Source organism: Neophocaena asiaeorientalis, unplaced genomic scaffold, assembly GCF_003031525.2.
Source record: "Neophocaena asiaeorientalis asiaeorientalis breed wild unplaced genomic scaffold, Neophocaena_asiaeorientalis_V1.1 scaffold180, whole genome shotgun sequence".
Classification (NCBI taxonomy): Eukaryota; Metazoa; Chordata; class Mammalia; order Artiodactyla; family Phocoenidae; genus Neophocaena; species Neophocaena asiaeorientalis.
The window spans coordinates 955568-967550 of NW_020173697.1; the positions used below are offsets into that span (position 1 = coordinate 955568).

Below are 11983 nucleotides of genomic sequence, written 5' to 3' on the forward strand. Positions count from 1 at the left end.
CCCCCACCACCCGGTGGTGCACCATGAGGGCTATCCGTTCGCCGCCGCCGCTGCCGCCGCCGCCGCCGCCGCCGCCAGCCGCTGCAGCCACGAGGAGAACCCCTACTTCCATGGCTGGCTCATCGGCCACCCCGAGATGTCGCCCCCCGACTACAGCATGGCCCTGTCCTACAGCCCCGAGTACGCCAGCGGCGCCGCCGGTCTGGACCACTCCCATTACGGGGGGGTGCCGCCGGGCGCCGGGCCCCCGGGCCTGGGGGGGCCGCGCCCGGTGAAGCGCCGGGGCACCGCCAACCGCAAGGAGCGGCGCAGGACTCAGAGCATCAACAGCGCCTTCGCTGAACTGCGCGAGTGCATCCCCAACGTGCCCGCCGACACCAAACTCTCCAAGATCAAGACGCTGCGCCTGGCCACCAGCTACATCGCCTACCTCATGGACCTGCTGGCCAAGGACGACCAGAACGGCGAGGCGGAGGCCTTCAAGGCGGAGATCAAGAAGACAGATGTGAAAGAAGAGAAGAGGAAGAAGGAACTGGTCAGTACCAGGGGGCAGCGGGCAGTGGGGTACGGGGGACCGGGAATTCCGGTCTCTTTAAAGTTGGGGTGAGCAATGGCACTCCGCGTTCTTTGGCTGCGTCTTGAGCCAAGGTTGCTTGCACCAGGTTCTGGTCGGGATGGTTTCCCGCAGAAGCGGAGGGGGTGGGGGAGGGTGTCAGCACGCGGAGGAGGTTAAGAGGGATGCTTCGCGCTGGTGATCTTACCCGCGGGTTATCGCCGCTCCCCCCGGCACTCAGGGCGGGCCTCGCGGACTCAGGGTCCGGCTTGATCTCCCGATCGCACTGGCCCGGACCCCTAATTCCCTGTCCTGTAGAGCCTTCATTTGGCCTCCAATCCGATCTTGCTTTCAGATATTTCTAAAATAAGTTGCTCAGAAGCGCTTGATGCTAATTATTTCACTAGTGATCGTATTTCCCCCTCTTGAGAATGAGGCAGCCACTGATCCTAAGAATTTTATGCTTGTTCTGATTTCTGTGCCGGGAAGATGTCAAGGTAAACATAAAATAAGTACTTTTAACTTCAAAATGCAGTTTCTCTTTGGCAGTGAGACTAAAATGTGACTTCCCGGATGAGTATACTTCTTGTTTAGTTTGCATGAGCCTGTACATTTCTAGACAAATAGTAAATATTACCTTGGTCACTGTAATTGTTAACAGTAACAGGAAATTATAACTGAAAATTAGTTTTCTCAAGTTCCTACCAGGTGCCCAGAGGGTAGTGGTGTTCAGAGCAGGGCTATTGCCACGAAGGGCCTGGAAAATTATCACATTTGTCGAGGTTTTCTTCTTTGGGGCCTATGGCGCTTTAGTCGCTACACAGTCGAGCGATCCCGAGTAACCGGGGATTTCAGAGACCTTGGAAGGAGAGGCATTGCCGAACCGAGCCGGAGGCCGAGCTGCATGCGGACAGGCCCAGGCCAAGGCGGGGGCACCTCACCCCATCTTCCCTAGAGCGCGGAGCTGGGGCTGCGATGACCCCTGCTCGCGCCTCTGCATCTGGACTTAGAGAGAAGGCCCCCGGTTCCTCCATAAACGACATGAAAACGGGTGGTTGTTTATAAACCTGCCGATCGGGAGTTGAGCGCGGCCGGCGTCTAGAGGCCCGGGCGGGAGCTAGGGCAGCGGCCAGCCTCCGTAGCTCTTCTGCCGGGGCTGGGACTTGAAAGCATCCCACACGTCATCCCTGGCTGGCTCTCTTACTCTCTCCTCTGGCCGGAAAAAGCGTGGGGGTGGCGTGGAACCGGGTCTCCTCTCTGATTCTCTCTTTCTCTTTTTCTCCCCCTCGCCTCCCCTCTGCCCAGAACGAAATCTTGAAAAGCACAGTAAGCAGCAACGACAAGAAAACCAAAGGTCGGACGGGCTGGCCGCAGCACGTCTGGGCCCTAGAGCTCAAGCAGTGAGAAGGAGGAGGGAGAGGATAGAGGAGGAGGAGGAGAAGAAGGAGAAGAAGAGGAGGAGAGTGCGAGCCGGGCCCAGGAGCCGGATACAGACCCAGGACTCCGGGCAAGCTCCGCGCGCTCCACTCTGAGGACTTCCTGCATTTGGATCATCCGGTTTATTTATGTGCAATGTGCCTCCCTCTCTTTGCCCCCCTTCGAGGCATCCGCTCCCCACCTTCCCCTCCCAAAACAAAGTGGATATTTGAAGAAAAGCATTCCATATTTTAATATGAAGAGGACACTCCCGCGTGGTAAGGGATCCCGGCGTCTCGTAGATTCTCTGTTTGTGAATGTTTCCTCCTGGCTGTGTAGACACCAGCGGTGCCCTCTCCCCAACCCCTTCCAGATAAAGACAGCGGACAATAGTGTGTATGTGAAGTGTATCTTTAATACTTGGCCTTCGGATATAAATATTCCTGGGGATTATAAAGTTTTATTTCAAAGCAGAAAACGGGGCCGCTAACATTTCCGTTGGGGTCGGTACCTAGTGCTGCCGTTTCATCTGTGGTGGTTCCTTATGTGAAGATGTTTCCAACAGCTACTTGTTTTGTGCACTTCCGTCCTCTAAAACTAAGTGGAATTTAATTAATATTGAAGGTGTAAACGTTGTAAGTATTCAATAAACCACTGTGTGTTTTTTTTTTTTTTACAAAACCCCAATCTTTTAATGGTGGATACCTCAAAAGAGTTTTGAAAACAAAACTGTTATACTTGTTTTCATTATATTTAAAATATTCAGAAGTAAACTAAATTATCATGATTGCCTCTAACTTTGTTTGATAGAGTCAGTGGTTCGGACCAGTCATCAACGGGAGCTCCCGGCCTCGCAGGGCTGGCGAGGAGGCCCTTTAAAGAGAAGTGTTCTTGGTGAAAATCCTGCCAAAGGGCCTGGGCGCCATCGAGTCCTGCCTCCCTTCCCTCTGCCCCTGGCCCCCAGGAGAGCACTGAGTGGGCTGTGGAAGGAGAGTCTGGCCGGAAAGAGGCCTGGGTGGTTTGCTCAGAAGGTGGAAAGGTGTCCTTCTTTTCCTGAAATCAACCAGATGCCATTGGTGGTGGGGGGGGGCGGGCTTTTGTTTGAGGAGCCATTTTCGATTGAAGTCGTTTTGGGGAGAAACCCACGCGTTACTGCAGCCGCAGGAACTAGTCTAGAGTTTTTAATTCAAAATATAGGGCTTTCATCCAAGAAAGGGAAGAAAAGACCAGGAGAAAGGATGTTTTGGCTGGTCGTCTCGATGGGGGGCTAGGTGGGGAGAGGGGGGACTGGTCTGAGCAGGCCGGGGGAGGGGGAGGCCCTTCGGGGGGAAAAAGTCCGTGATTAGGTAACCAGGAATTCTACGTCAAGTAAGAAATCGCGAACGCGACCGAAGATTTAAAGGGGGAGGGAGGGTGGAGTGGGCGCTAGATTAACAAGGAGCTATAGGGAACTCAATATTAACTGTGCAGTGTCTGAAGTCCTCCCGGCCGCAGGCCAGGCCAGCCCGGGGCTCCGTCCCCAGCTCTCGGCCGCCAGGACTCCCCCCCGACCCCCGTCGGAGGTTCGGGCTCCTGGAGCCCAGGCACATCCCGGAAGGAAGTCCCCGAGGCTTCCTTTGCCCGTGGGCTTGGCCAGAGCGGAATCTCTGCTCTAAGAGTCGGAGAAGATGGAGTGCCGGAAAGGGCTCGGCAGGCCGGGGAGGGGGAGCGGAGGGAGGGATGGGGGGGGTGCGGAGGGGGGAGGAAGAAGGGGGAAACTTATTAAAAAGCGGTTTGCTTCAGGAAACGCCGCGTGTACAGATCTGGGGCTAGGGAGGCTGGCCAGAGGGTTTCCACCTTGGAACCGATCCTCGGGGTGATGTTCTCACCTCGGCCTCGGGCACGGACCCTCCCCCGCCATCCCAGGGGTCCCACTCTGGCGGGTGCCGCCTCTGAGCCCACCGCCGGCAGCCGGCGAATTCGCTAGCGCCGGGCGGGAGGCGGGCGAGTGGCGCTGCGGGGTTCTGCTGCGGGCGGCCGCCGACTCGAGGGCGCGGGGTTAGAACAACTCGGCCAAAGCGATCTGAACTTTCTCCCCTCGGGTCAGCCGGCGCTGGGCCGACATGGTGGGCGCGGGGCTGTGTTTACAGACACTTGCCTTTGTTTATAACGCTGGGGGGCGGAGGGAGGCGCGCCCTGATTTTCTGTGACTCTCGGGATCCCTGTCCGTTTGACCGAGGGGCTCCCTCCCTCTCCCGCCTCCAGCCGCCTTTTACTTTAATCCGTTCAAGAGAAAGAGTCCAGATCCTAGGGGCGGAGGGATAGAGTTTACCGAGGTAGTGGCGTGCACGGTGGTGGAGGCGGTGAGGTTTTCAAAACAGGAGCCCCAGAGCAGTTATCTTCACGTGCCTGTGTTGGCTGGTGCGGGCCTGGCTTGGCTGTGGTCTTCCTCGCCACCTGGGCCTTAACGCATTGCTGCCGCTTTAACACTTTTTCTGGTTTGTTAAGCACCAGCAGAAGGGAACCAGAAGACCCTGGCAGCACCGTTGCTACGAGGCCGCCGGCTGCTGCACATGCTTTTAAACCTGCGCTCCAGAAACGCGGGTCTGGCCTCTTTGTCTGGCCTGGGCCCTGCGCTGCCCGCCCGCTCTCCTGCCCGCCCGCCGCGCCGCTTCCTTGGGCTCCGCAGCACCCAGCCCCGACACCTCCACCACCTGGACGTTCCAACCCAGCAGCCACCTCAACGGGCCAGACATCCGGCAGACCCGACACGCCAGGGTGCCGAACCCCCTAACTGGGCGAGCGCACTACCCGGCCGAACGCTTCAGCAGCAAGACACCCCAGATTGTCGGTCACTCCGGCCGCCGCACGTCCCCACCCTCCCAGTGCGCAGTGCCACCCCACCTCCCGCCCCACGTCGTCATGTCCCACCCAGGGCACTGAGTGGTGGGCGAGGCAGGCGTTTCTTCCACGCTTCCATGCTTTTCTCTTCTACACGTTTCCTTCTCTTTTAACTCCCTTTCTTCTTTGCTTTAAAAAAAAAAACACGTTTCCAAGCTCCTGCCTTGTGGGACCGGCTAAAAGGCCTCTGTTTTAATTGCTCGGATAATGCGGTTGCTGCCATTTTGTTAAAAGCAATCACTCCTGCAGCGAAATCACAGGCTCTCTAGACAGGCCGGAGCCGACAAAAATGCAGGATTTGACGTTAAAAGCTAAATGGGAAGCTGGGGCGGCGGAAGGTAAATTGATGGTGGATCTGGTTGTCAGGGCCCGGCCCCAGACCGCCGCGCAGGCCGAGAGCCTGATAACCCTGGAGCACCGGCGGGGCGAGGGCTCGCCGCCGTGTGTGTGTGTGTGTGTGTGTGTGTGTGTGTGTGTGTGTGTGTGTGTGTGTGTGTGTGTAGACCCATTCTCACCTTCTTGGGAAGTAATTTGGGAAACTCGACAGAGGGAGACCCGAGCACTCCCTGCTCCCAACCCCAATTTTCCAGGACTTTTCACCCCCCCAGGCAGGACACTTACTGTGGCTTTCAAAGTTGTTTTGGGTTTTTTTTCTTTTTTTCTTTTTTTTTTTCAGGTCGACGTGCCAAGGAGATGACAGCAAGATCACTTGGAGTTCTTCTTGCCTTCTAAATCCCGGGGCCACACTCTGGGGGCACGGTGGGAAGCTCCATCCTCCCAGTCGGTTAGCCAGTAGGTGCAGGCATCTAGGAAAGGTGGGCCTCTCACCTAGGCTGCCCTCCTCAGGGGCGGCAGGACCAGGCGTCCTGGTCGTCTCCGCGGTGAGGTGAGTGCAGCAGTGGCGCCAGGGACGACAACCTTCGGGCCCCTTGGAAACCGAGTGTACAAGAGTCGGGACAGGAGGGCGGCTGCATCCCTGCCCCCTCACCTGGGCCGCTGCTGGCCGCCGTCCGGGGCTGGTATCCCACACCCCGTTGTGAAGGTGGCAAGAGGAGTGAGTTGCGTGCACGCGGATTTCGCAGGAAGGGGGGCTGCGGGTGAGAGTGATCTCGAGGCAAAGCCACAGGCAGCCGGAGGAGGCCTGCGAGCTGCTTCCGAGACTAGTTTTGCAGCGAGAGCCCGAGCCGGCTGCGAGGGCCTCAGGTGTGTGTGCGGGGAGCCGTAAACTGGGCACAGGATGCCACAACAGCCGGCACTGTATTTGTACAGCGGCTCTACAGAGCGCAGGAAACGGCTCAGCTCTTCCTGTAGCTTTAAGGAAACTGCGCGTCTCCCGCTGCGCGTGTGGCCGGCGGTTTTCTCCCCCACGGCTGCCCTGCGTGCTCCCTGCCCGCGAGTCCCACCCACGCGCCTGGATTTGGAGACCAGACTGGTGGTAGGTGCCAAGTGGAGACGATGAGGAAAGGAGGCTTGGGGCGTGTGCCCCGGGGAGGGCTGCATCTGGACCCTAGGCGCCGCCTGTCTCTTTCGGATCTGTTGACCTGAGGGGACCCTTTCGTTCGACCGGGCCTGACTCCTCGGGCCTGTGGGAGCCCGCGCATCCCTCGGAGTCAGAGACCCTGGAGCGGCCCCGAGGCCCCAGAAGCCCTCTTCCCCGGAAGCCCAGTTGTGCTGTCGGGTTTACGTCCACGGGGGGATGGGGGACCAAGTGTTGTTTAACGGTTTGCCAAGAGAGGAGGGGAGAGGGGCAACTCCAGGAGAGGAACCCATCCCACGTTTGGGGGCGGACGGCTGAAAGCAGGCACTGCCCGCAGCGGGGCCGCGGGTGCCGCCCGGCCAGACTCAGCTCCCCGGCGGCGGCCGGTCGGCTGGTGGCGGTCCAGGGGCGCGGGGCACTGACTCACAGGCGCACCGACGAGCCTCCTCTCCTGTCCCCGCCACCCTGCCCAAGCCAGCTCCCTGCTGGAGCGCGCCCCCCGCCTCTCCCCAGAACCGACCCCCCCTACACACGCATTCCCTTCCAATTCTCCCGGCAGTTGGGCCGCTTTGATGATCAGATGGTAGAGCCCTGATTACAAATTTATTCCCGGCCGCTCCGTCCGTCTTTATCTCCGCTATTAGGGCCATCTGGGAGTGATTAGCGCCGCGCCCGCGCCCGGCCGCGCTGCCTATCTCGCCGCGGCGGGGCCGGAGCCTGGCTGACGTCAGGGCAGACGGCTCGGAGCCATCCCAGCCGAGCTGGGTGTAATCGGCGACCGCGCGGCCAAGTCCTCCCGGGCCAGGCCGGCAGCTGGAACGCGCCGCCCGCCTGCGCGCGGGGACTTTCTCAATATGTATTTTTAGTCCAGAAGACGTTTTGTTTTCCTTGTTGGAGGTGAGGTGTGGCCGGGGAACGTCTCTACGGGCCCCCTCCCCACTTTAAGTTTTCCAACTCACTGCATCTGGTGAATCCGGCCTGCAAAAGGCTCCTGCGTCTGGCCCTGACCGACTGCGGTCCTCTGCTATCCCTGGGCCGGGATGCTGCTCTCCTACACCCACAGCTGCGGCCCCTGCAGCCATGCCCATGTTGGCCGGGCTGCCAGGAGGAGGTGGCTCTTAGGGATCCAGGGGCTCTTAGGGCCGCTCTCCTGGTACTGGCATCCACTTGGCCCCTACAGCCCTCGAGCCAAAATAGTGGGAGTTTCTGCCTAGCGGGGCGGCCGGGCAGACGCTGGTTATGCAACAGGATGTCCCTCCATGCCTCCGTCTTTGCACCTGCTATTACAGCCCAGAGGATCTGAGAAGCAGAGGCTCTGGACCCTCTTCTGCCTCCCCCTCCCCCTCAGGAGTTGTCCTTGACACAAACCCTTACATCCTGCAAGGGCAAGGTTGCCGGGCGGCAGCTTTGTCTCCTACTATGTCTCAGTGCCCAGAGCAGAGGCTGGGTATATTTGTACAATTACTGGGTGGGAGGACGACACTCCTGACCTCCAACTCTTGTGCCCTGGGGCACTGACCTGGTCTTTGGGATGAATCCAACTCCAGAACCGTTTAGGTTGGAGCTTCCCACACTTACCTAGTGATCCAAAATCCCCGAAGAACCTGATAAAGATATAAATTCAGCCCCCACCTCTACCAGAAATTCTGATTCAGCCAGTCAGGGGTGAGACCTGAAGTCTGCAGTTTTCAAAACTCCCCTACGGGATTCCGGAACCACTTCCTGAGGCCACACACACCCACTGCAGCCAGCCCCTCGACCTTGGCACTCTCTCAAAGGCCCATGTGGAACAATGGATGGGTCCGCATGGAGATGGCTTTCTCCGGGGAGGGTGAGGCCTGCATTATCTACTGGGAGAGAATTGGCCATATCATGGATCAGTCCCACACCTTGATTTAACTGGGCAACGGCAAGGATTCAAAGCAAAGCCAGAAGCTGCTATTTATTTCGGCACAGGCTGCAAAGGCCGAGCTGATTGTTTACTCAGAAGCTACAGATAATTTAGCTAGAGGGAAAAGAAGTCATAGCCCATGATTTGAGCGCAGTGATAAGATCTATTTGGGCAGCCAAGAGTATCTAAAATAAACAGGGGATCCGGTCGAGAAAACGTCCCAAATGTTCACCCCTCCTCGATTCTTTGAGGCCACTCAATACGGCAACTTCCAAAGTGTCTTCTTGTAATCTAGAAGGGAAGAGAACCATCTCCTCCTAAGTCGGTGAAAGCATCACACTGAGAGAGCTTAGCGCCCCCTATCCCCTCCCACACACCCCTATCCCCAGCAGAGGGGAGAGGAAATATGGGGGCGGGGTGGGGATAGAGAATGAGGCTTTTAGAGACTGAATCCATAATAACTGGAGGAGGAGGGGCCTATCTGAGCTCCTAGAGGGGGGGATCGCTGCAAGAAGTAGTTTCCCACAGCGCTGGTTAGTGGCTTCTCCAGGTTCTGCCTGAATGGTGGAGACCGCTCAGGCAAATAGGCAGTTTTCTGAGTCATTCAGACCACTCACAAACAAACAGACAAAACTAACAACAGCAACAACAACAAAACCACATTGCTTCTTCCCATGCACTTGCACTTAGCATAAATGAACTTTTACTGGAATTAAATGTAATGAATCAATGTGGTGTACAGGCCCAGAGAATCCCTGTGTATATTTCTAAGCAAAGGAGGCAGGCTTGCAGGCAGCTGAATCGTTTATATAAAGGATCATAGGGTACTCACCAGACCCCCCCATCCCAACTTACAACCCCGTTTTCTCAAATAGTATATGTAATGCACAACTAATCCTGAACAACCAGACTCAACCTGATATTTCCCTGTGAGCAGATGGAGGGTTTCAAAATGTCATTCCTTGTAGCACCCAAATCATCTTTCCGTTCAATAGTGAGAAAGGACTAAAGAGTCAGGGAGACCTGCAGATTTTTCTGTAGGACGTGGGGTCATTTGCTGCTTGCTTGTTTGCTGGCTCCCCCCGCTGAAAGGACTCAGAACAAACAGTGCACTTACTCGGGCAAAGAGAGTTTTCAACCTTCCTTAAGTACATTGCCTAGAGAAGAGGCCAAAAAAGGTATCATTCTAAATTAAGATGGCAGTAAATACCTCCTTCTGGAAAGATGGAAGCCAGTGACCACTAGGCCAGTGCATGACTGCCTTCTACTTAAAGTGAGTTGTTGTTGCCTTGAGCTGACATTTTGTCTTTAGGATAAGGCAGAAACGCAGGAAACAAAACCGTGTGTTTGTTGCTTTTATTTTTGAAGAAGAAAACGGAGGCTAAGTCTGTAAGTAGAACTTGGCGACGAAGGAAAACTGGTGCGGTTTTACTGGGAGAAAGTGTCCGCCAAGCCGCCTGACCATCGCCCTCCCTTTGCAAATCTGGTTTTCATATTCTCCCTCAGTAATCACCCAAAGCCATAACTGTCTCTGAAATTATTCATTAAAGTCATTTTCAGGGATTCTCACAGGATGACTCTTTTACGTTTATGATCTTCTGAGAGCAATGACATCAGCCTCTGTCTATTTTCCGCTTTTAATTAATGTGCTGGGAAGACAGAGGGGCCGGGGCTCTGTCTGTGGGGTGGGGACGGGCGGGGGGAGGGGGTGGAATTCGCCGGCCGCTCTGCTCCCGGCGCGGTCAGCTGAGCCTCGGCGCGCAGACATCCTTTGATTAAGGAGGGTATTTCGGGGAGTGCAGGCTATGCAGAAGATCACGGCTGTGCCCTGTGGTGCTGTCAGCAGTGACAGATCCCAGATGGGGCCGCTACTGTATGGCAGATTGAGTTTCTCAGCAGAAAACTCACCCTCCCTGCTAAACGTCTTCAAAAACCTTCTCCAGATACTCCAGGTCGCTTCGTGTGAAACTGAAAAAGTCCAACCCCAAAGTTGGTTTCGCGTGCGTGCCTGTAGGTTAGGCTCCCCCGCCCCTTCTTTTTTCTCTGCACTTCCTTCTCCTCTGAGCATCTTCGGCCCGAAGGGCTACCCGGCTGCTAAGAGCGCAGACCCGGCGGGCCTGGTGGTTCCCGTTCTCCCGGCCCAGCGCCGCGCCGTCGACTCAGCACCAAGGGGCCCCGAAGGCAATCCGGTGGGTAGGGGCGCGGCGTCTGAAACTTGGGGGTAACTCGGAGCGCCCCAGGCAGCCGGGGTGGACGGCACGGGGAAAGCTGGGGGGGTGGGGGCCGCGAGGATTGAACCTTAGGAGGAAGCGGAGAGCACCCGGCCTGGCCTCCTGCTTCCCTGGCCCGTTTTCCCCGGCGGAGCGCCGTCCCGCCAGCCCCGGCAATTTCAGGGGCCGCGCCAAGCCCGGGAAGGGGGCGGGGGCTGCCTCCGGGACCGGGAAGGGCGTGCAGGCCGCCTCGCGAGCCTCCGGTGCTCCGCGTGATCCGGTGTGGGGAGATGCGGCGGCGGAAGTTGGACTGGAGCATCTCCCAGGTGAGAGGGGACGCAGCGCGTCCCAGCTTTCCACGCAATCTACATCCGCCCACTTGAGAGCGGCCGGCTGCAGGTCCGGGCCCCAAGTTTCTCATTCCTGGACATGCATGGGGTTGGAAACTCCGTTGCAGAAACATTTGGACTTACGTTAAACCTTTTTTTAAAAATTAAACAGCCCCGTCGCTACCTCCTCGGAGACGATGGAGATTCCTAGCCCGGTGCCGGCCCCTCCCGAGGGTGCCTAGGCCTGGAGAAGGGGGTGAACGGCGGAGCGGAGCGCGCGCGGCACCCCGATTCTGCTCGGATTTCTAGACCCCACCCATCCCTACCCCACGATCCTCTTAACTGGGGCATTCGGCGTGTTCCCACGGGCCTGGGCCGGGGGCGAAAGAGAGAAATGGAAGAACAGAGACCTGGAGAGAGCGAGTTTTGCTTTAATTTAAAGAGACACTGCTCTCTCCATCAAAATACCCATGCAGCCGCCTCCACGTACTCCCACACCACCCCTCCCAGCTTGGAGAGCCTCAGTTTGGCTTTCAAAAGAGTCTCTATGGAACCGACACAGGAGCTAAAAATACCGCAGACCCGAGGCCCAAGGTGCTGGGGGTGGGGGAGAGCTGGCGGCCACCCCCAGCCCCGGCCTGCCCTGGAGGGACCGCCTTCTGCACCTCGAGGGCCCGGCTCGGGCTTAGCTGGGCGCCCGCCCGGCAGCCTCTGGGCGACTTTCGCCTTGTCTTTGCGCCCTGACCCGGGCCTTCTGTAGCCAAGCCTTCGGGTCCAATCTCTGGTAAAATCAGATGCCACGCTTTTCACGCTCTCCATTCTGCCCTCTCTGCAGACTCAATCTGAGAAAGCAAAGAGGTAGGACCACTAGATCCTATTTTATGTCAACAATAGCCCGGTCTCGCAGGGTCCCGCCACACTGTGTATAATGATCCATATGGATGTATGCAGTTGTTTGCAATCCGGGGACACAAGATGATTTGGGAGAAACCTGTGAACCCCTATTACAGCCCTCTCCCGGAAAAAAAAAAAATCTCTCAGTTATTTCCCCTACCATTCCCCCTGGTTATCAGGTAAAATCACAAAACTCTTTATACAAGAGCAAAACACACACTGAATTTCAAAACTCCCGCTCGCCCCCTTCAGAAGGCAGCTTTTATTTTCACGGCCCACGCTGGATGAAAGTGGTTTATTTGGGTTTTTTTTTTTTTTTCTTGTACCCACATT

General features: G+C 57.1%; 1 protein-coding gene across 1 annotated transcript; it reads left to right on the forward strand.

The window, feature by feature from the left end:
* Positions 1–7: 7 nt before the first annotated feature.
* HAND2 (heart and neural crest derivatives expressed 2) lies at positions 8–1957 on the forward strand (the record flags this gene model as incomplete). The annotated part of the gene is made up of 2 exons (XM_024750534.1): positions 8–535; positions 1859–1957. Coding segments are annotated over 2 exons (627 nt in total), but the record flags the coding sequence as incomplete, so codon positions are not given.
* Positions 1958–11983: the final 10026 nt, after the last annotated feature.